The following is a 24986-nucleotide window of genomic DNA, read 5'->3' on the forward strand; positions in this document are numbered from 1 at the left end:
ATTGGCTGCCCTGTTTCTGCTGCAGAATTAATATTTTTCTTGGACAGACTAGAGTTGTATGTTGAAAATATATTAGACCCAGAAACATGATTTTGAAAATGGAACTTTATTTTCATGTCACAAAAAGTTAATGTGCTCATCTTGTCAAAATGCACCCAGGAGCACTTCTTGCCTGTAATTTAAGGCCTGAGTAGCCAGGTATCATGTATATAACAGAGCAGCATGTTCAGTCAAGAATTTCTTCATTTCAAGTTCATTTTCTTCAAATCAATGATAACGTGGCAGCTGTATGCAAATACAGGAATAGTCTCCCATTTCTCCTGCCTCCTGCAACATCAGGCAAAATGAATCAGAACACAGCTAAACTGTAGTGTAATATAGTGCAAAGATCATGGCCGGTTTAAGGTTAGGCTGGAGGTTTTATTTTAGTTTTTTATGTCTAAATCATATTGGATCAAACAAAATTTTGTGAAAGTATCACCACATGTCTGAGATCTGGATGAAGATTGGCACATTATTTTTATAAGTTATTAAATATCTAAATGGTCAATTTCAAGTAGTATCTTAAATCTTAAATTTGCGTAGGCTGCAAAGGAACAAGTAATAGGTTCATTCCATACTGATTCCATACTGATTCTCCACACCTGAAACATTGTGTTTCTTAAATTAGACATTTACTGTTCAGAGGGGGTACCATCCTTCTTCTGTCTTGTAAAAGTACACAGTGATTTTCAAAATCTATCTACCTGAAACAAATTTGGATGCACCAAACTGAGCACCTGTTCATAAAGCCAGTTAAAAAGTTGTGGCAGTGATAGTAATTTATCTAACTCTTAATAAAAGGTATTTTTCATATATTTCTCTATAAATCGAGAATCAAACAATTATTAAGGAAAACTTTTATCATATTCTAAATTATATTTACAATATAAAATTGAAGATTAAAGCTTTTTTTGAAGGCCTTTTCTGCACATTAAATTCTAATATGATAAGAGAGAACAATTACTTGATGATAATTTCAATAATGATCATTTTCCTGGTAAATTATTTATGTTGTATGACTTTGATAATATTTTAGATGTAGACATATTTTATGCGTTCTTTATAAAACCCTTAATTACTCTGTCCTGATATTTCCTTTAGGAAAGTTCATTCAGAAGTCACCAGTAGTGCTAATGTATCTCCAATTATTTATGTACACCCAGCTGAAGTAGCGTTGCATACTGGGTAGCAAGCCTTGGTCCTGGAGAGTCTCCATTCAGCATGTGTAATAAATGAATGTGCAATGAAATCTTCATTTTTACAGAGCAGATGTGGTAATTAAGCTGCATAACAGTTCATGCATCAACTCAAAGCCTCACGATCGTTGTCACTATTGGCTGGATAAAAACCATGTGCCTTGGAAACTAAGTCTAGACTTGCCTTGAGGTTTGCAATGTAATGCTTTGATTTCCGAATTTTAAATCCCTATCCAAGCAGATTCATATTTATAGTATTTATAGTATTCATAGTGTCTTTGTCTTACCTTAACATCATTTTCAGAATTCAGTAAACTCTGAGAAAACTAAATGTATGCTATTTTGTATAAAAAAGTATGCTTTTTATTTAAAAAAAAAATCTTATTGCTCTCTTAATAGTGATCACCATTTTTTAGTCTAAGTATAGGTAAATACATGTGAAACCTTATGGGATGCTTGAACTGAGAGTTGTGAAGTGTTACAGCTCTTAAATTATGAGGTATTTTTAGAACACAACAAATAATATAATCTAAAATAATAATATGACATAACAAATTATATAACAACAAAATTATGCAATCTATCAAAAGGCTGAATAATTTAAAACCATTCTCTCAATAAATTGCTTCTTCAGCCCTAATTGGAATGTATTATGTCCTGCAAATACTATTCCACCTGTCAAAAACACTTTTATTTCTACTTATATCTCAGGGATATACAGTATAAAGAAGCGAAATCATGAAATTGCCTCCAAAATTAGTTCAATGTTATGTAAATTTCAGCTTGACATTATCATTGCCACATCATTTTAATTACCCACTGAAAGTAATAAAGCTAAAAGTAATCCCTTGATAGCTCATAGAATATCATGTTTAGTCACCAAAAGTATTTCATACAATTCTTTTGATGTGAATATACAGTAAGACTATAACTAGAAGTTTTAAATATTACTACCCGGTTGTGAATTTCGGTGGGTGTATCAGCCAAGCTTTCAAAGCTGTTAACTTCAAAAATTCACTCTGTTCATTCAAGATTGAAAAAGGATAGTGCCCTAATAAATACATAGTACTAGGAACTGACCACTTAAATTTCAGAATTTTCCATAAAATTGCTTTCACTAATACTCTATGTGCCATTGTTCATTCATTTATGATATTTACAGTGCCATTAGCTTGTTGAATTGGCACAGAATAACCCTAGTGTTTTATCTCCTTGTTAGGAGCTAAACCCTGCAGACATATTCCGAACAGCCTATACTTTAACATTTATAGTTTCTGATGAAGAATGGTCCAGTATTGGTGTGTAATATTGCAAACTGTGAACATTTTTCAGGACTATATTTATGTGGACCATAAACATATTTTAATGGCTTTAAAATATTTTAAAAAGTCAATTTTTGGCAATTAGCTGCCCAAGAAATGAGGACAACTGAATCATATGCAATGTTTGTGGAAACTGTCCTACTCATGTCTGCATAGGATATCTGTAGCTTCCAGTATAGTGTTCTATATCCATGATCAGTACTGCGAAGATAGTTATTTGATGTTAAGTATTTGATAGCTGACATGTCTTCAATGAAAACAAAGGTTTTCATTGAGGTTTTGAAAACATAGTCATGATAACAAATAAGAACCCAGAACCACTATAATAAATATTTTAACATACTGTATTTAATCAATGGGGTTGGACAGTACGGCTGCATCAGCATGCGTTAGCTTCAAAGAAATAAGTAAAGGTTAATTCCATGCTGAAAAGTAAAAAGAGGAAACACTACATTTCTACAGGTGTAAGAATAAGACACCTGCAAGAGACACCTCCTGAATGGCTCAGCAGCTGAAATGTTGCGTTTCTGCTTTGTACTTTTCAGCACGGGATTAACCTTCAGTTGTTCCCATACAGTATATTTACTGAAAACAATTAACTGACCATTTAAAATAATTTGTAGCAGTGACACTAACAAATGGTCTTGTAGGACAAAAATAGTTGTGAAAGTCTGTGTTTCTCTCTTATAAATGACATTGACATACAGTACCGCTGTATATCATATTCATAAAGTGGTGAAACCTTGAAGAATTATGAAAAAAGAATATTACTGGATTTGAAGGAACAAGTAAAAGTTTATTCCATGCTGAAAAGAGAAGAGAAGAAACACAACGTTTTGGCTGTGGAGCCTTCTTCGGGTGCTGAAACGTTGTGTTTCTTCTCTTTTCGGCACGAAATAAACCTTTACCTTTTCCTTTGCAGCCTACGCATGCTGATGCAGCTACCTACTTGAACTATTATTAATTTTGGCTGGAGTAAAGCTTGATTTCCTTATTTATTGTTTTTCTTTCACTGATGTCTTTTACAATTATTTCTAGTTGTACTATAAACTGTGGTTTCACAGGTTACAGCAGCAGCTTGATGTCACACATAACCTTTTAGTCCTGTCAGTTTTGTCAGTTCTAGCCTATTTTTTTAGACGGTATGCCCTTTTCTAGAGGTAATGGTAAGCATTCTTAAGGAGGGTTTGAAGTCTAACTTGAATTGTTGGCCTGTCCCTGCTGGCACAATGTGCATAGTTCTAAAAACTGTAATTGTAAATGAAAAAGATAGAAGAAGAAGAAAGCTAAACATTGTATGCATATTTTACTTGATAACTGTTTGTTCAATAAATAATAAAGCCTTCATGATATTTGTTATCCAGAATAGACAAATTTGTTTTGGCTAACATTTTTAATTTACATTAACATCACAGTATGTGGACATTTGGAAGACAGCAGTTCCTTTAAAGGTTCTTTAGTGTCTTTGCTGTGGGACAGAACCTTGGTTTAACACACATTTTCCCAGTTTCCACGCATCTACAGCTTAAGGTTGTACAGAAGGAATAGATGGATTCACTTAAGCCTTAACTGCATCAATACACACTTTTTTTCCATGTGTGAATCTGTAGGCTATAGAGTTTATTACATAAAGAGACATAGAAGCATGCTAGATTTCAGACCCTGGAAACTAGAGCTGGGCTTTCACGCAAAAGATAGAATCAATACAGTAACACATTTCTCCCAATTTCAGAAGCCCAGGCAGAATCCTGTCCTGAAGGGAGATTCATGCTCCACGACTCTGGGCTCTCATGGATGAAGAAGAAACACAGAGGAACGAGGCAACCGAGCAGGCTGACGAGGTAGGGGACCCCCAGAACGATGTCGACGGGCCGAGCTGTATGAGCCCTCAGGCGCCGGATGAAAACGAGAACCGCCTGCTGGCGTCGCCCACTGTGCGCCATCGCGCTCAGGAAGACACGGTCAACAACAACGAGCCCAGATCTGCAGGCCGGACCAGCAGCACTGAGGAGACCAATAACAACAGCACACCCCCTGAGCCGGCCAAGCAGAAGGGGGACTCGTCAGAAGGCAGCAGGAGCAGCAAAGACACAAAGACAAAAGACTCAGGTACTTTTTCTGTTGTTTTGTTTCTCGGTGGCAAAGTTTTCATCGGTGCAGGTTGCCTTTGGACTTCGCTGTTTAAAAGAAATTAGCAGTGAATGTTAATTTCAATTTTCTTGTTAATGTTCTGTAATGTCCCAGCTATTCACTTTTACTCTTCAGAGGCAAGCAAGCAAAAATGAGTCTCTTGTACTGTAAGTTAGAGAACTGGTATGTGTGTGTGAACAAACGTACTGTACCAATGGTTGAAACTATTTTCATCCTGGTATCTTCTATTTAACAAGACTGCCAGATCTTGTGTCTGAACGTCAGATGCATGTTTTTCACTGTGTAATTCACTTCGAGGTTCCTTATATGCATCAATTGCAAACTGGGAAAGGTGGTGGGTGCGAAAATACACAATAGTTTTCTCAGTGTTCACTGTGTTTGAGACAGTTCCATTTAGTATATTGAAGTGGAGAATTACAGTTAGTCTTTGGTTTCTGCTGGATTGTGAAGATTCTGATTGAAAGAGGTCAGATTCGGAGCACTGTGTTTATTTCTGCTTGTTTTTGGTGCTTTTAAAGCTTGTTTGTGTTAGCAGGAGGTGCTCTTGAGAGCTGCACTTCGGTGTCTGCAGACAATATCACCACAGGTGCTGAAAGCTCAGGCAAAGACGAAGGCATCCCGCGTGAACCCTCCTGTCCCCCTCAGAAAGGATGGTGTGGTGTTCTGCAGCCCCTGCTCTCATCTCTCCAGAGCCTTGGTGAAGAGAGTGATTACACCCAGCTGCCCCAGTGTCTTCACCAGGTCTGTCTGTCTCAGGGCTGCTCTGCTACACAGCCAGCGCAGTATGGACGTGTTCATATTGGTTATGGTGCAGTTTTCCAAAACCATGCCATATTAATAACACCTTGGCATACGTGCTGTTACAACTGATGAAAGAAGGGTCCAGTATGTTGTAATAAAAGATAATTGTTTTCTATTCCTAAAGAATAGCTTCCATAGCTTCCGATTTAAGAATCCTGAGTTTTTCCACATACAACATTTTAAAAAATTATACTTGAAAATACAATACATGTCCTTGATGAAACTGTACATGAAAAAAATGAGACCAATGTCTCACTAGAGTTTTGCCTTAATGGGTTAGACTCTTGTGTCTAAGTCTTGGCAGACTAACAGAATCATTGACCTAGACAACTAATCTTAGGTATTTTGTATTTGTGACACATGAGCAGAGACTGCACAATGTAACACTGTACAAAAAAAAGGTTTAATACTATATATGGAAACATCTGTATTGTTGGAATCCTTTTCTTTTTTTGAAACCTGTACATGGATATTTTTATAAATCCATGCAAAGCGACCCTTATGCCAAATAAGCTTTGTATCTCTGGTGTCAGCTGGAGTTCGGTGTTTTCCTTATTACCTGGAGGCTGCCATGTGTTTTAACCACCTGCTTCCAGACAAAGAACCCTGAAACAATTTATGCAACATTTAGCAATGTTGTATCTGAAACTCCGTCTGTGAAAACATTGCTAATCCCGCTAATATAATAATGCAATGCTGACAAAATAGGGGGACACATTTACTAGAAGTATGTTATTGTGCTGTAGTTAAGGAGTACAACTGATAGTTCAAGAGTTAAGATTATTATTATGATATTCTTATTCTTATTCTTATTATTATTATTATTATTATTATTATTATTATTATTATTGTTAGCTCCAAAGTTAACAATTGAATATTTCGCCATCATATGATCGGGCCAAATGCTGAAATCCTGTTCCAGCAAATGGTATCAGCACTGTAGTCCCCAGCACGACAAGTGTTTTGTGAAAAGATTGTAGGTAACAATAATGTGCAAATGACTTGGCCTTGTAATTTAGTAATGATAAATTCCAATGGAAAGCAAGTGACGGGCTGGTTCTCTGGCTTTGTTTACACCGTGACCTGTGAGAGCAAAGTCACTCCACCTCCTTTAGTTTTTTGGTAACTAATAGCAAAGTACTGGAATACCTGTTTTTCATACAGTATATAGTCCAAAAAAAGTCTTCCTTGATTTAGACTCTCTAATTAAACTCAGTATCATACAGTTATATGTTTATTTTATAAGCCCCCTTTTATATTATTTGGGATGAAAGGCACTATACAAATGCAAGCGGTTCCTACTATTACTACTATTAGCTCAGTTACTCAGAAATAGATACTGTCATGATTTACAGAAAACAAAACAGTATTATTCCCTTATTTTATTCTTATTACTTGTAATGAAATGTGAACTAATGAGGAAATCATAAGAGCAGCTATATTGAGTGAATAATGAATCTCATCTTGCTGCTCTCAAAACATTCTGCATAAATTCCCCCTGTCCACCACAATATCCTTCTGCTTCAGAATGAAATGCACCCAAAAGAAAAAAAAACAGTTCCCTCTGTAAGCGTCACAGAGCAGTTTGGTGTGTTTCATATTGAATGGATTGACAGAATGTATAGATAGAAGTTTTTATACCTATATGGTCCTATGAATAACAAAAGGTCTAGAAGATTTGAAGATTGACATATATATTTCATCATGCAAAGTGTCACATGCGTAGTATTTATCTCCTTTTATCATATCACACTTTTGGGTGAAAGCAAGCAAACTCTGGGTCTTCCTCTTTGTTAGTACAAGGGTTGTATTGTATTTTCATCCATTAACAATTTCTAATATTAAATTGCAAGTGGGAACTCCAACTCTAAAGTGGCTGTGTGAAAACAAATGACAAACATTAAAGTTTTGCTCTCTCTTTTTTTAATTATGACAATTCCTCTCATGCAGAGGTCTGGAAAACAAAATAGTTTGTGATCGCTTGTTGTTCTTGTTCATTAAAATGTTGTCTTTAAGAGTAGTTTTGGATAGACTCATTTAACAGAAAAGGTGAGGGTTTTTTTCAACTGGCTTTGGCCAAAAGTAGGTTTTTGTAGCACAACGTCTCCTAGGTTTACTAGCTTTATTTGTCTCAGGCACCTGCGATAAAGTAAATACATGTACATGGAACAGTTATAATTATACCCTTTTTAAGCAGAAGTGTTTTGCTGGTAACGACCATTCACCTAAGGGAACCATCAGCCTTATTTTTCAGCAGCAGCCCCCTTCACTTACATTACAAGCTATTTGCACACACATCACAATAAAAGCCCAGTTGGAATGCCGGCTATCCATTCTATAGCCCTGCAAATATAGCTTAAAAGTGTCTTGCTCAGCAGGGGATGTCTTTTCATCGCCACAGTACATATTGGGTTCAAGTGTTGAGTCACAAAACACCCCCATATGCTGTAGGTGGTATTCACGAATGTGCATGTCAGTAATGATGCTGTTTCTAATGGTAGGATCTGAAGAAAAATGGAGTTTCCTTTAGATCCTGCTAGAAAATTTAAAAAAATGTGCTTTTTGAAACAGTTATTTTGATTACAAAAAATGTCTTGAGACAACTTACTGTAGGATAAAGCTGTTAAAACCTAAAGAAGAGTGGTCACACTCCCACAAAAGAAACTGTTTGTTTCTGAGCTTTTCAATAATTGTAATGGTAATTCCAGCCATGGTTTGAAGTGGTACTTGTAAAGTATGTACAAATTCAGCTCTTCCTTCAAAGTAAGCCCTTCCTTCTGGCACAGCCTCCCCAGAGACCCTGGGCATCTTGCAGAGGCCTTGACAAGGCACTTCATATTTATGGAAACATAGTTATTGCCATTAGCAACAAAGCAGAAAATGGGGGCCTTTGAGCTCAGCCCCCCACATCATTAGAAACATAAAGGAGTGTATTTTCACTGTGTTTATCCTGGAGATGCACATGGGACAGGTTCTTCTGGAAGGGTGATGTCTCAGATGAGGACATATCAAAGTTTATTGTACCACATACAGTAAATGGCAGTGTTAACAGTAAGGAGATCCATGTCTGCATTGTACTATATGAAAATAAGTGTTTTACTGCATTTTTGTACTGTAAATAATGTGTCCAGTTTTTTAACCTACAGTAATCACTGGTTTGTGGTACACTCTCATCCTAATTAGTTTTAACATATTTTATTCCTTTTTCGTTTGTTTTTTTTAGATAGCCGAGACCTGTTTCTGGGAAAAAGACTGTATCCTTTCATCTGTGTTTCTACAGAATTACAAGTCAAAGTGGAAGAACGATGTTTGTGTGCTTTTTCCTGCTTTCCTGATAGATCTGGATGTTGTAGTACAAAAGATAGCCTTTACCTTTATGGATGTGTGGAGAGGAAAAAAATATATTATTAATGAGGAGGTAAACCTGATAGTGAATGAGTTGGATTTCATAGATAAATGCGATGGATTAATGACATTATAGTTCTCCATAGCAAGTCATGAGTAGCTGTGATCAAACTTTTGCAGATTATGATGAAAGTGCATTAAAGATTACTAAATGACAAGCTTTGGAAACCACACCATTTGTTTAGCATATGTATTTAACTTGAAGGCATTAGGCACAAGTGGAAGTTGTTTCATAAAACCATGAAAAGGAGGAACTTCTTTTGTGGAACACAGGTTTTCTGTGATCTTGCAGAAGATCTTGCAGAAATTCCATGAAAAACTTCCCTAAAGTTCCTTGGTAATTCGATTGGTGAAGGGCTTTCTGTTTTCTCTAGCTGATTTGGTGGGACGTGGTTTGCTGTAGTGGGTGCTCTCTTCAGTGATAGATGAAGCAAAGTATAGACTCCTACTGTATATGTCATATGCTTTGGGATTCTTTGAAAAGGAAATTTTAATAATAATAATTCCCTCTTTAAGTTTGATTTTAGTAAAAGGTACGGTAATACATGTCTCACAAAGTCAAGTACAGATGAGAGAGACCGCAGCTTTCTTTTGCTGTGCTTTTATTCAATTTATATATGATAAGTCTCTCTCTAGTTAACCATATAAATAAATGTCTAACTTTTATTCGCCTTTTTTCCTGTGTGAACTGAACTTTTATAGCACAGTACCGCTTGCCTTTGACTTTGTGTGAACTGCAGATGTCTGCTCATTGTTTTTGAAACAACCATGGTAACTGTTAGTCAACACAGAGATGTCTTAACTTAACTTTCTTAAGAACAAGTATCAGAGGAATATGTCAGAATGTTTATTGTTGTTAATAAAATGCAGAACAGCCAACCACACTGATGTAGGGAAAAAAATGATGTAATATTCCTTTTTAAATCTGTCATTGGTTGGAGTACAAAGTAAAGCTTATAAAATTCCAAATGTTTTCTAACATGCTTCCCAGCACTCCCCCCAACAAACTAATAAATCTTTCTGAAGTAATCTTTTCTTCTTTAGCGGCATTAGACTTAAAGTGTAAAAGAAGGACCTACAGAAAACCCTTCACCCTTTGCCTGCTCTGATGCTTGCTGTGCTCTGTCTTAACCTTTGACACAGTCAGACTCTGAACATCATCTGCAAGAGAGAACCTGAATATAGGTGCAGACCTTAGCTGAGGCTGCCTGCTAGTCAAATTTGCCAATTTCCTTAAATAAATTTATGTAATAAGCATGAGCATTCTTTTGATTTTCTTTTTCTGGAATGAGATTTTTTTTAATTAGCTGTCAGAGAGAGTTTCCTAAAAGAACTACAGTTTTGAGCACGTAACAAGAGGTAACACTGAATCCAGTTCATTTTAATTGCAAATTTTTGTATTTTCCAGTTCAAGCAGAACAGAGTTCTTAACAGGAGGTATAAAGACTCTCATTGTCTCTCCCTTCACCTCATTGCACTCTGTACAAAGAAGTCTCAGTACCTAAGATGATAACTGTCTTCGTTTGCTGTACTAGTTCCCACTTGCACCCAGCTTTAGATAACCTTAGACAGCTCTGCTTTAGGACTGCAGATGGAACCTGTTGCCTTCTTTCTTTAACATCCATTTCAGATGAAAAAGCTCTCCAGTTCATTCAACTGGAAAAACTGTATCACGAGCAAGTGCTGTCCAACTTGTCAGCTATTCAGAAGCAGTGGGGTATGTAAAAGTAATTCCTCTGTGTTTACTGGTTTCTCTGCTTGCTGGTGTAGCACATACTTAGCAGTGCTGATTTCTCACCTCGCCCCCTGTTTTGTCTTGATCTGTGCCCCTAAAAACAATATAGAGGACTGGGTTGTGAATGTCACTGACCCTTCAACAGACTGACACAACAACACACAAAGGGTGGGGGAAGCATTTGCTTTCTGTACAGAGACTAAGAAGATCCAAGACGATGTGAATTCAATGGGATGTTTCACCAGCTACAGATATTTTCTTTTAATCCTGATTATGCTAAACTTTATATTGAATATATTTGACAAAGGAAATGATACATGGCATTTTCTTCAGAATATAAGGTGAATTACAGTGGTCTGTATCTAAAGTTAAACTTACAGTATAAGGGTCTTCCTTCCAGTCAGACTGAGAGACTTCAGCTACTGTACAATGTAGAAAGCTTGTTAAAAAAGTAATCATACTCTAGGTTTAAAAAAGGCAGGCCTTTCTTCGGGAAGAGGATTTGATCATTTGTAATCTGATTAGCATAGTTTTTCTTTTTTGAGAGGAGAATGTCTTAAGAACTTTCTGTAACAGGAAATAAAAAAGGAAATGCAGAAAATTTGACTGTAGATAGTTTTGCCTACTCAAAACTTCATTAGTCGATTATTTGCAGTCCCAGAACCCTCTGAGACCCCAGCTTGTCTGCACAGTGTGACACAGTACTCTGGCAGGAAATCGTGAATCTCTATGTACAGATGGAATAAACCCTGTGCATACAGAAGCAATCTTTTTTAGTTACTAAATTAATTTACTTTAAAATGCTAAATTACTTTAGTTACAGTAGTCTTCTAAGCCTACTGTGTGTATCAGTTGACTACCATTTCAAGAAAATAGGTTTTAGAACAAGCAGTGAATGTTTCTGTTTTTTTATATGTTTGTTGTTGTTGTTGTTTTACTAGAAATAGTGCCTAGGGCCTTAGATATCTCTAAATTATTGCTGATTAGCCCTTACCCTGTGTGTACTGTAAGAGGGGACAGAGCAAAACCACTTATTCTAAGTGGACAATTAATTGTACTCGTCTCTTGCGGTTTTATTTGGCAGTGTAGTATGATAAAATCCATGTGTACCAGTCAGACAATGCTATGAGTTGTCAGAGTGTGGTGTCTTGTCAGAATCAGGTTTACAGCGTCCACTGACGTCCAAAGGAGAAGGCCGTTATTTATTAAGTTTTCTGTTGCTGCAGGCCGTAGAGCTGTATGATTTTCTGCATGTCTCCTAATGAGCCTTTGGTGGTTTCAGAGTCCAAATGGAAGGTTGCTGCCTCCCCAGACAAGAAGAAGGGTGGGGAAGACCTCAGGGGCTCCGAGGGTGAAGACCTGGCGGCACTGCGGAAACTTTGTCAGACCCACCAAAGGTAAGAAGGAGTTCTGCTGCATGGACTGTCTGGAGCAAGCATGGATACAGTCATCAGTTTGCTATGGAAAAACATTTCCTGCATCCCGAGGCTAAGTGTGTACTAAGAAATTGTGTTTTTTAACTAGATTTTCATTTTAGGAAATTAATTTCTGTGAAGGGTTGGTATACCTCTTTTATTTTGGGTGGTATTAAATAAGTTTATTTGTACTCTGGACAGGACAGTGGCATGGCAGTTAGTGCTACTGCCTCACAGATCTTGGGTCCTCGGTTCTGTGACTGTGTAGAGTTTGCACGTTCAGCCCCAAGGTCGTGGGTTCTTGCCAGATGCTCTGCTTTCCTATCACAGTTCAAAGATGTGCTGCTTAGGTTAGTTGATGTCTCTAAAGTGTCGAGTTTGAGTGGGTACTCTAGGATAAACTGGCATCCCATTCAGAGTGCATCCTGCCTTGCGCCCATTGTCTATCAGAGTTGGGCTCCAGCTCAGTGGGATTGTGTATTGAACTATGTTATTGAGAATAATTGAATGGTAATTAATGATGTGATTTTTATGTGTATTAAAAATCAAATAGAGTGAATGTCAGCCTGTAAAATCCTTGGTGTTTTTTTAAGATATTGTATCCAGACAGTTATAGCTCTGTTTTTGCCTGCAGCTTCCACATTAAAAAATGCATGCCAGGCAGCGAATGTAACACTTCTTACTGTGTAAAACAAGCAAGGAGCCTGGATTTGTCAGTTGTAGAAAAACATACAAAAGTCTAATCCTCAATAAAATAATAAAACACACAAAAACGCAAATTGAGATGATTTCGTAACTCCTGGAAAAACTGTATACAAGTTTCAGTCAGCATTAGAAGTGTTTGAACCTTTATACTTATTTAGATTTGGGAGCCACTGTGTTTTTTCTTTCCCCGCGAGTTAAATTTTTCATCACCCATCAGAAATGCATAATTAGTCGCTGCTTGGAGAGTATGTTTTTGTTTCCAGGTCTGCTGTATTTATGCTCAGCCCACAGCAAACCTCACCTCAGGTCTGCAGCAGCCCTCTCTCCCACCAGACAAACACCAGCCCTGATAAAGGATGCCTTTGTCCCAGCCCTGCTCCTTCAGCCCAGCTTTTTGTGCATCTGATTGTCGCATGTGATGACGATGATTTAAACATATGGTCTATTGCTGTGCTTTAAGCAATTTGAGACAAGTGATAAGGTTTCAACATGGGAAATGTGTTGTGCTAATATTAGATTGCTAGCAGGCTTCAGCCTACCCGCTCTTTCCATTTTCCTTTATTTGCGTAGAGAAAATTCCTAAAACGCAGTACTGTTGCAGCGAGTGAAATGGACTCACTTTGTTTCTTCTTCTTTGCAGGCCCGCTGTCAGTGTCGAAAAGGTATGGGGATTTCTTCTGTTGCTTGTGCTTTTGCTTCATTTCCTTTTCACAGATAGAGCACTTTTCCTACTGTGTTACACGTTGAGTTTTACATGTCGTTTTAGGCCGTCGCTGTTGGGAGTATTCTGAAAAACAAGCTCATTACAGGGAGGGTTGCTACAGACAACGACAAGCCCAACTCCAGACTTACTGCAAGCACGTCAGGTAATGTGTTTACCTGTTCTTCCATGAGCTGTGGCACCTAAGAGATTTATCTGTGTGATGCAACATGTAATCAAGTTGTCATTAGAAACATAACTGTGTTCTTCCTGCAAGATGACTGCTTAGGATTTAAAACCATTCGGTAACTGTCAATTCTTTCAAGGTGATACATTTGGGTAGGCTAGGTCAAATAGCTTGAGTTCTGCATGAAAACTGTAAAAGTTTTGTTGCTAACTACTGTCCTCAGTTTTTACCTGTACGCATTAGTTAGCAGCAACAAAAGACCAGTTTACAGCACATTGTGGATGCACTGTAGAGATCTAGCCTTTTTGTTGCTCAGAAGGGGAATTGATAATAAATTGCATGTATATAACAAAGCGCACTTCTTTGGGCCTTGCACTGTAAGACAGAGTAATATAAGCTGGGCTGCATGAGGATGATCACAGAAACTATGTGTCTCACGCTTTTACGCTCGTCAAAAAAGGACTCTCCAGCCCTCAGAGTGATCCGTAATATAATATCTTCGACCATGTCTCCCTGTTGCCACTCTCTTGTTGTGTATCCGTGAGGCGGTCCACCAGCTCGTGAAGCAATTGACCCATTTGAGCCAAGAGCTCGGGGAGTGTCTGTTACCTGAGGTCAGCGAGACAGCCATTGTGTATGACGGGTTTCACTTTCACCATCCTGTTCTTTCCTGGATAGCCATCTGTCGGCATGGGTCGTCAGCTGGCACATCTCTATCTGCTGAATGTCTGCTGGGAGGAATACAGATGAGAACACATGGCCTGTTTCTGTTCTCTAATTTATTAAACAGACAAGAATGCCACTATTATTCTCAACCCACATTTAAAGAGGCAGCTAGTGGCTTGTTCTATGTTGTGTGGGGGAAATCCTTTCAGTGGCTGGGCACATTCCAGTGGGCGGTGTGGCGAGCTAAGGACAGGGATGATTAAAGTGGGTCCAAAGGAGGGGAACCCAAGACAGATGACAAGGCTAGACTATGTTGTTTCATAGCCAGGAATGTAGCCTTTCTAATGACAGCAGTGTGGAGCAGTGGGCAGGGTTCTGGACTGGTAACTGGAAGGTTGTGGGCTCAAATGCCGTGTGAGACATTGCTGTTGTACCCTTGAGCAAGGCACTTCACCCAGACTGCTCCAGTAAAACACTCAGCTGTACAAATGGGTGCAAATGTAAGTCACTTTGGATAAAAGCGTCAGCCAAATCTATCTGTAGTCAAACATCACATCTTACTGACTGTAAAAAGCTTTTTTTGTTGCTTATGGCCTTGATTCCTATGTTCCTTTGCTTGTGACAATCCGAGTGACCCAGCTGTTGATGTGGTTGAAACTCAGGACACAGACAGGAGTGTGTTTCCAGAAGCGGGAATTATTGCCAGGCAGACGGCAATCATTCCCGCACCACAGTCTGAAACCGGAGGAAGTGTCCATAGTGCCACGTGGTGCAGTTGTGATATCAAACTGAAGGGATGAGAGTACAGTGGCAGAACCTTATGAACAAACGCAACATTGAAAGCACTTTGCTCCAGGGAGGATTTTGCTCTATATTTTCTTTTAAATCCCTAAAAGTATTTTTAGTGAAAAAACATGAATATTAGGAATTCTGTGGAATTATCGTTTCAATCGGGAAATGAAATGTGAAATCTACTCTAGAAGAAACAGCTTTGAAAATCCCTCTGATAATCTTTAAACCATATAAGATAAACAATAGTAATGTACTGTATCTTCCTTTGTTTTGCATGCTAAACAGAATAAAGGCCCTTAACTGTAGCTGTTAGAAAGGAAATACTGTAGTTTGACTGCATATACTGTAGGTCATTAGTACTGGTGTAAACCTATAGCACAGACAAGATGTGTGAAAGATTTTTACACTCCCGAAGAAGGCTCCACAGCCGAAATGTTGTGTTTTCTTTCTTCTCTTTTCAGCATGGAATAAACCTATTATTATTTTTAGTTTTATCTGTGACATACTGTGGCATTTACAGTACTGTAAACATTTTTTGTATCAGGACCATATCCCAACTCTTGAGTAACAAAAAATGAAATGCCTAAAAATATCTTGAAAGGATTGCTGTCAACGAGAAGTCAAAGATGTTTATTTTTCGGTTATCGCTTACTTTGCATTTAATTTCTGTTCTACTTTCTTTTGGTAGTTTTTCAGGTCGCAAGGATTTTCAGAGATGCTCTGCAAATTGCATAGGTGGTCATTCTAAAAAACCTTTTTCAGAATGTTAGAAATGAAGTTTTCTTAGGTGTTAGTCATCGATACAACATGGTGAAGTAATGATGATTCATTCTGTACTATTAAAGCTTTAGCATTTGGTGGCCATGATATTTTCACATGACTTAACAGTAACTTAACAGGACAAAGGGCATTATTTAGCTCTGTGATGCCACATTAAGGATGCATATAAAAACAGGTTGCATTGCATTTTCATGGGACTCACAATGATTTTGCTTGGACAAAGTGCAGAAAAACTGAAGAAACTAATTTAGAAAACGAACAACAGTATGCATTTTGAGTGCTAAATAGATGTACAGAAAAGGTACATTACTGTATCTTTAATGTAAAATTACTGAGATCTGACTTTCTCTGTGGGCAAATGGTGAGTATATTCCCAATCTAATTCATCTACTCTGGAAAGAGCAGTTTATGTACATTAAAATCAGGCCCATTGTGTGTTAACCTACTATATATCCTGCGGCAGGTTTCTGTAAGCCTTATTTTATACAGTATGTATTGTATGTGGGTTTCTAAATTGTGAAAATGTCTGAGGAGGGCATTAAAATAACAGCGATTTTTTTTCCACTGCTGTTACAAATATGAAGTTGTTTTCATCATATTGAAGGATGGTCAGATGTACTTATAGTGCAAGTGAATGCCTTTAAAGAAAACAAAGATTGAAAAGTCCTTTTTTTGTAAAGGAAGTGAAAGAATGCATTTCCTGGATAAAACAAAAATATGCTTATTCTTGCAATATGTAAGGATAATTTCCTGTTCCTAAGTTAAATGTAAAAATCTTCTTTGTCATATTGAGACAAAACAAACTTCTGCATTGTTTTTAAATATCATGTTTTTAAAACAGTCAAAAGAAATTCAGTTATGTTATGTTTTGAGACACAGGTGTATTCCTGTACATTTATGTAGCACTCACAGAAACATTGTTTTCAGGTTATTAAGAATATTATTTTATTTAAATTACAATTGCTGTTTTTCTGTGCCTGGTGGCAGTAACACTAGAGATCATTTTAGTGTAATCTGCTAGGTGCCCTAAGTGAACATGAGAGAAAATAGTTTATTGCAGCGCACAAGGGAAGCAAACGGGGGTGAATTATTTAACAACTGGAGTCTGTAGTGGATGAGTCATGCAATGATGAATCCTGATCAATCAAAGATCTTTAGAGAGAGTGACAGGGAGGGGCCTGTCAGGGGCTGTAAAATAGAGAGCTGCGGTGCTGATTGTGCCTTCTGTCTCCCTTCCTTTCTCAGATAGTGTCACTGAGGCAGTCAAGCAGTTAGTAATGTCGGAAGGAGCCTTCGTTTCGGACAACAGGAGTGAGTCGGCAGGACATGGGGAGCGGGCTATGGAGGACAGTATCATGTCAGGCCACCAGGGGGAGCTGTCGCAACGTGCCGGCTCAGCTGCAGCCCCCAGCACACGGCAGGCCTCAGAACTGATTGGCAGGCCATGCTCTGACTCTTTGTTTGCTGATGGTGCCGGTGGTGAGGGCAGGCGTGCACAGCCAGCTGCAGCAGTGGTGGCGGCAGAGGCAGGGGAGCTCCCGGGAGATGTGCTGACTGCTGCAGAACCCTCCCAAGAGCGACGAGAGGAGAGGGGGGCGGGGGAGAAGGAGGAGGAGCCTTTGGATTCAGCACAGCGGCTGGACACCGAGCAACAGCAGGCCCTCCCCGGGCTGGCTGGTCCTGCATTAGTGAAATGTGAGCTCAGACAGCATGAGCATTCATCCTCCAGCAAGGAGCAGGCAGGAGATGGGGATCAGAGCCTAAAGGAAAAGGACAAAGGTGCCCCTTTACCTCCCCGAAAGGAGGCCAGGGACCCCAGAAGCACAGAGACAGGGGATGAGCTGCCTGAGCCCAGGGAAATGAGTGAACTTGAGCAGGGTGAGCCTGGGGAAGTGGAGGAGCTGGAAACAGAAAAGGAACAGAGGCCTGATGAAGACCAGGACATCCAGCAGGGAGGGAATGATGAAGAAGAAGAAGAAGAAGAAGACACTCCTGAGGCTGATCCTGTATCCTTAGAAGATCTGTCACCTGACTCGGAGGAGGACACAGCTTCCCTGGACACAGAGGGGCTCAGTGATGGCATGTCTTTGCTGGATGACTTAGCCAAGCGCATACAGATTGAAGAGGTAAGGGGGAGCAGCTTTCTTCCACATGTTTGCTGTCAGGTGCTTTTTTTTAACTGTTCATTAGTGCTTCAAGTCAGTTTCTTTTCAGTGTTAACTTATGTTATTTAGTGCAATTTAGTTTTCTACAACTAAATAAGATAGAGATTTTATGCCGATGTATTCACCTCGCCCTTTATTAATGGCTTAACTATGCCTGAGCTGTAAGATTACAGAGCATAAAATAAGACTCTGCTCTGCGTGATCCTTTTCCACTGCTAATAAGCTACTGGTTCCTTTATAAGACAAACGTCTTGCTGGATTATTCCTGCTCGTTCCCTTATCTTTGAGTAAATTGGAAGTCGAGATGATGTGAAAAATGTCTCCTCCCATCCATGGTTAGTTTATTTCATACAAAAGCTTGCATCTTATATGCATCAAAGACTCTTGCTTGTTTTCATGGATTAAAAATGTTTCACAATTCCTTCATTATGCATTCTGATTGTAATTCCACATACTGTATGACATATAGAAACAATGGTTTTCCTTTATCAAATATAGGTTACTTCAAAGACAAATGACTTTGAGAAACAGTGCATGACATTTGTGCTCCTATTCAGATTTTCTATATTACAGTACATAGGCTCACAACACTTGGCAAATTGTTAAGAACATAAGAAAGGTTGTGCCTGTGATGAGGCCATTCTGCCCATCTAGTTAGGTTTGCTGATAGTAGCTAATTGATATGAAGATCTCCCCTGCTTCTCTTGAAAGAAGTAATGGGCAATATCATAATTGGGTAGCTTGTTCTAGACTCCTTCAACACTTTGCATAAACACGTGTCTTCTGTTCTCATTTTATAAATGTTTTTTTCCCTTAGTTTCCATTTGTGTCTTTGCATTCTTGTATCACTGTTAAGTCTGAAGCCCGTTTGGTTGACTTTCTAAGTGTTTTTGAGGATTTTAGATACTATAGCATCTTCTGTGTAGACTAAAAAGATTCAGTTCTTTTATCCTGTCAGAATAGGAGTTTCCTTTAAGCCTGGAAATGTATCTTGTTGATCCTCTCCAAACTGATTACAGAGCAGCAATCTCTTTTTTTTTAAGTGGTGACCAAAATTGTACACAGTTTTCTAATTCAAATCTTACTCATGCATTGTGCAATTTTATCAGTCTTTTATATATATTATCTAATGCCTATAACTATACATCCTAAAATTCTGTCTTTTTTATTGCTTCCCCAAATTGTTTTGAGAAAAAACTAATGTATTCATGTAAACTCCTAGGATTTGTGTAGTAGTAGCTTCTTCAGGCTCAGTGTTTCCCTTTTTATATCATTTTTACTACCAACACTCTGCACTTGTCTACAATAAATGTCATCCATTGGTCAGGGTTTTCCCAGTTTTGAATTTGTCTTAATCTTCTTGAGTCTCTTTTGCTGCTTTTACAGTGTTTGTTAATGTTTTTGGTATCATCTGCTAACTTGACTGGTTTGCCAACTGGGCTAGATCCTAGATCATTGATAAACTGTAAATTAGGAAGGTCTCAAAAACTGTTCCCTGTGCTAATCCACTGATGTTTTATACTTTACGTAATGAGATAATTCAGTCAAAAAACAAATTCTCATTTAAAACGATGACCTGTATACGGTTATTACCCCACTGTTGCACTAAGGGTAAAGCAGTAGAAGATTGAGAAGAATCAATTTAATTAATCAATTAAATATCATAAAAGGACAACACAGAAAAGGAAATCCTTACATTAAGCAAATTCTACTTTAAATTAATATATACTGTATATATGTATTCGTATGATCTTAACATGCAGAAGTTACATAGTTATAATGTCACAGTCAGGTGCCTCAGCCAGTCGCGGCTGGCATCATCCAAATCGGTGAAGCTGCCGGGGCACCTGAAGCGAGGACAGGAGTATAGAATCTGGCCGGCTGTCTGCTTCTTGCCATCGGCGCATTCGCAAATTTGGTTTAAATTAATTATTACTTGAAATAACCTAAAATGTATCTCTCATCCCATGCAGATGCCTTCCTGTTGTCATATAGATCCATTATGTATACTTCCTATTAATGTTTCCATAAATGTAGACATTAAACAAGACTTACTGGCCTACAGTTTTGGGAGATTTTGTCTCCCTTTTATGGATGGGTCCTACATTATCAGTATTCCAATGAATGTATATTAGCCATGTCGGGGGAGTATTCTTTTCAGCCCTTGATAGCATCTCTTGTTTTCTTAAGTACAATTGCTGGAATAACCACAGGCCTTAGAGATTTGTCTTAAGTGCTTCTACTAACTACAACTAATGTTAATATTTTATATAGAACTCTATCTTTCCTCTGTCGAAGATGTGTTGTCAGGCTCTTCCTTGATAAATGTGTAAGTGAACTTTAATTTAACACACCAGCAATGTCCCTTCCATCATCTAAACTTTTCCCATTAGTATCTCTGAGACACTGTACTCCTTCCTTTAATGTTCTTTTCTGTTGTAATACTGATAAAATGTATTAGTTTAGCCTCCATCACATCATTATTTATTTCTCTCTTGTACTTTGTAAAAATCTTTTCTGCCTTTGTTGATTTAATTTTAGTAATTTACTGAAGTTTTGTTTGTACGCTTGAGGAAAGGCAGTTGTATTTGTTTGTGTTTCAGGTTGTTCATCCAAGTTGGCATTGTCATCATTATATTTCTTACAGCCAGCACTGACTATAAAGCAAGGAAAGGCAGTAAATTCATAAATAACATTATCATTGCTGACCTGTATAATCACCTCTCATTTCCTTCTGCCTTACACGCACGTTCCTAAGTGTAAGAACACTTTCTAACATAACTGTTTTTCTATACCTGCGGTAAAGAAGTTGACAGCACTTTACAAGGTACACATTTGAAAGTTATAAATCGGCTTGTAACCATTGCTGTTTGGTTTATTCTTATATCTTGATATTATTGCAAATAATACTTAGCATTAGGCTTAATCTTTGTAAAACTTTATAAAACTTCAGTATACTGTATGTTTACTTTGCTTTCAAGTTAATGTTCATACTAGTTTCTTGAAATTATCGAACCGTAGTTTCTAATATTTGGAACTGTAGTTAAGAATTTTGTTTTTAAATCTTCTTCTGGAGATATGGAATCCTCATTAGTACTTTTCTTTGTGTATATGAGCAAATTAAAACTGTAGGAGCCTCCAGTACAGCTATACGTTTCTTAGGTCCTGAAATGAAAGATCAAATCTAACTCTTTGTTTTTCAACATAAAATATTTAGAAAATTGTGTCCAGTGTACTAAGAGTATGAAATAAAAAAAGGTTAATTGTAACTCCATTGGAGTTTGACGTGAAATAGACTCCATTAAATGTTGTGTTTGCTAGGGAAAAAGAATGGGAATGATCCTATTATTTATGAGGTGACAGATAACATTATTATATTTTGGTGGTTTCTACAGCTGCTTTGCTTCAGAATCTCCCTCTTAGTGTCCCACTGAGTCAAGTTCTCAGGGAGAGTGTGGCACTAACATTCCTCTAAAGCCCATGTGTGGCATATTCTGTGGGACATCACTTGAACTTCTTGATTTCAGGGCTAAAACACGTCTGGGGAAAAAAAAAAACATTAATAAATGCACCCTTTTCTAATTCAAAATGGCTTTGAAAAGCACTTTGTTTAGGATTAGTCGGATGACGTTGTGAATTAGTAATCTGGATTGTTGAACTGTAGAAACAGACCGCCCTGCCAAAAATATATTAAATGTTGTATAATTCCAAATGCTTGCAAAAGCTTTGAAGCACAAAGTGATGAGGCAATGCTTACAGAATTATCATGTGGATATCATATTGGATAGTGGATTTCTCTGCTAAAACGTGGTCTTTAAATAAAGTATCTTGATACAGAGCTCCAATATTTATGTTTTAAAATATATTTTTGGAAAACTAAGGTGTTTTATGTATTCTTAATTTCTAGTATTTATCATTTTCAGATGTGTCCCAGAGCAAGAAATGTAATGTTTCTCCCATCTGAAAACCTGCAAACTTTCAATGGATTGAAACAGATATCCACTGCAAAAACAATTTATAACTATAATGTTAATCGGAAGCCACTATTTATTTATGTGGTTATAGATGTGTGCCAGTGAAACTTTTAAAACTTCCTAAAACCGGGATCTGTTTACAGTGAACGTCAAGTTTTAATTTACACTTCTGCTTGTGAGAGTCGTCCTGTCTTTTGCAATATGAAATACTTTTATACTTTAAAAATGAGATGAACAAAGCTATTTTATACAGATGAAGAAATGCACAGTTTCTTTTCCAATTTTATACAGCTATGTTAATAGCTTTGGTTTTCATTTAAAATAAAGTTTACAAATGGATCATTTATGAGACTTTACATCCATTGAATCATTGTAAATATTCTGGAGTTCTCTGGCATTTTGGAGGATTGTATCTAGTGGAAAATACAGCGTAAATTAAAGTAAGAAAAAGACAGGAACAAACAAAAGGTTTGATAAACACATTGTTATGATCCACAAATGATCACTTCTCTGTCTAGTCTGCTGGTCTTCAAACTAATTTGACAATCTGCACTGAAGAAATTGTTTATAGTGCCTGTTCATCTGACTGAGAGCAAGGTTACTATTTCAAAATACTTTATGTAGTACATACATTGTGATCAAATACAGCTCCGAAACCATTTTAAAATGAGTAAGCCCAACAATAGTGGAACTGCGCCCATGGAAGAAATATCAGTCTTTTGTATGAATCTCTACATTAAGATGAGGACACCAAGTACAGGTGTGTTCGTGTTATAGTTAATCCTGGCATTTTTGAAAAGGTAACCAGCTCCTTTTTAAAAATAATTGAATGAAGATACTGATCAGAGAGGTGTTTGTACAGTAATGACTGATGAACATGTTCTCCTATTTCCAGGAAAGCTGTAAAACCAGTGAGTATACAGTGCATGTTGTCTACTACAACGTTTTTTATGATCCTTCTTTTGTTTCAGGGCATATAAATGTTTATCACTGAATTCAGACAGAGCACTGATTGAGATGGCACGGCACCAGTAAATTTTCATTACAGTTTTAAATCCAGTTACTCTGGGTTACATCCATGGAAAGATCCAGCTTTAATAATAAGACTTACTTAATGCAATGCACTTTTCTTCTGTTAGCAGAGGGACATTAGTTTGCATTAGTGATACAGATATTACTAACAATATACTGAGTCCTGTGTAGGGTACATACAGTATATGAAAAGCCATATTTGAATCCAGACTCCAAAGTATTAAGGTTAGGAAATAGTCAAGGGTGATGTGTATTTGTACCAGTTAATGTCCTGTTGGGCTGGCATCTGGTGAGGCCGGGTGGGTGTCAGTAGCTCTGCCTGCTCTGTATTGACAGTGAGGTTGGAGAACCCCTGCTGGCACAGACTTCCTCTCATTCTGGGGTTGCAGCAGTAAGGTGTCAACCAGGAACACTAGTTAGAGCGCATATAACCTTTGTACAGCTTGTAACGTAATAAGGTACAAGGCAAGGTAATAGTCCTTGTTATCTCATTTCCTTGCTTCACGTGGCACTGAAAAGAGCACAGACTGAAGAAAGACCCTGGACTGTATGCTTTATGCAGCGTCATGAGTGGCCTCATGGTTCAGTTTCAGACCTGGACTATTTCACTGGTACAGTTTGATCTGTGGACATGAAAGGTTTCATTCTAAATTTGGTCATGCTTTGTTGGGGAGGAGAGATAGACACCTATTGTGTGAAATGTATACAGGGAGAGTATGTGACATTTCAGAGAAAATTGAATATGTTGTCCAAACTTTTATTGCACGATGCGTGACAATCTCCATGTGGATTCTAAATACAGATGCAAGAGTCTCTCTTCCTCCTAATCACAACATTTCCGTGAACACATAAATCTTGCATCCATACACACTCACCCACAAAACTGGTGGGGTCATCAGCTGGACAAGGGTATCCTTGGGTATCCAGGGGTATTTTGCTTGCCAGGCACTGGTGAAACTGATGGGCAAAGGCTGAGAGTCACAACAGTAATAAAACAAATAGTCCCTCTATATCTTACCGAAATTGTGGAACCCATGGAGGAGAAGGAGGAAAGTTTTATTATTATTGGAATATTAGTGAAAAGATGGAAGGTTATCAGGGAAGTCTGAGGAAGTGAGCAGGAAAAGAATTGTGTCTTGAATAATTGTTCATATCTCATCAAGAACAACTTAGGCAATATTTTAGATTTCAAAATAAATTCTGAAGTCTGTGGGGGAAAACGTGACCGTGAACGGCACGCTAATGTTCACTATTGTGGGTCAAGTGCACAGGCATCAAGGAGTGTGTCAAAGGGGAAGGGGAGTCACACAGTGCCACATGATGCACTTGTCCATGACAGGATTTAGCAAGAGTATAGCATTTTGCCTTCATTTGCGCTGTGGTAGCACAAGGGTTATAGCCAGAGCTTCATTTCACTGTGAAAAATAAATACCTGTTCAGAGAATGTGCTAAAGGCGTCAGGGATACAGAAACTGGAGGGAAGGATGTGACATGCTCAAAAAGCAAAGCAGATCCCAGAAGCTTCTGATGAAGAGAGCCACAACTTACCAGGCACATTCTGGGGTTCAGTGCCTTCCTTACAACTGATGTTACAGTGACCTACACTGCAAGTTTTCTGCAGCAATTTGTTTAACCACCAAAACCAGTCTTCCGGAACTCATCTAAGAACCTAAAGTTAAAATCCCTTACCTCTGATTATGGAAGGAAGCCCACTTGATCGTGAGCAATGATTCTGTACAAAGAGAATATAAAGGCAATACAAAAGGGTCCAAAAATTCAGAGTACTGTATTATTTTAGGATTAATATTGACTATAGGAAATTGTTTCATAGCATGTATTACAGATTATGGGTGTTGTGCTTTGTCTTGTTTTCTTTTCCTCCTGGAACCTTTCCATTCATGTTTTAAAGCCAAGCTGC

The 24986-nt window shown here is 37.9% G+C and overlaps 1 protein-coding gene across 1 annotated transcript in view; it reads left to right on the forward strand.

Annotated features, from left to right (window-relative positions):
* Positions 1-24986, forward strand: part of cnsta (consortin, connexin sorting protein a) — a 50984-nt gene that overhangs the window by 17768 nt on the left and 8230 nt on the right. Inside the window, exons 2-9 of the mRNA XM_015351533.2 lie at positions 4293-4669; positions 5247-5452; positions 8736-8766; positions 10548-10634; positions 11935-12049; positions 13413-13434; positions 13539-13638; positions 17143-18023. Coding sequence (XP_015207019.2) covers positions 4351-4669; positions 5247-5452; positions 8736-8766; positions 10548-10634; positions 11935-12049; positions 13413-13434; positions 13539-13638; positions 17143-18023 — 1761 coding nt within the window. The 5' untranslated portion in view covers positions 4293-4350. The remainder of the gene's footprint in view (positions 1-4292; positions 4670-5246; positions 5453-8735; positions 8767-10547; positions 10635-11934; positions 12050-13412; positions 13435-13538; positions 13639-17142; positions 18024-24986) is intronic.

Source organism: Lepisosteus oculatus, chromosome 2 (assembly GCF_040954835.1).
Source record: "Lepisosteus oculatus isolate fLepOcu1 chromosome 2, fLepOcu1.hap2, whole genome shotgun sequence".
In the NCBI taxonomy this organism is placed as follows: domain Eukaryota; kingdom Metazoa; phylum Chordata; class Actinopteri; order Semionotiformes; family Lepisosteidae; genus Lepisosteus; species Lepisosteus oculatus.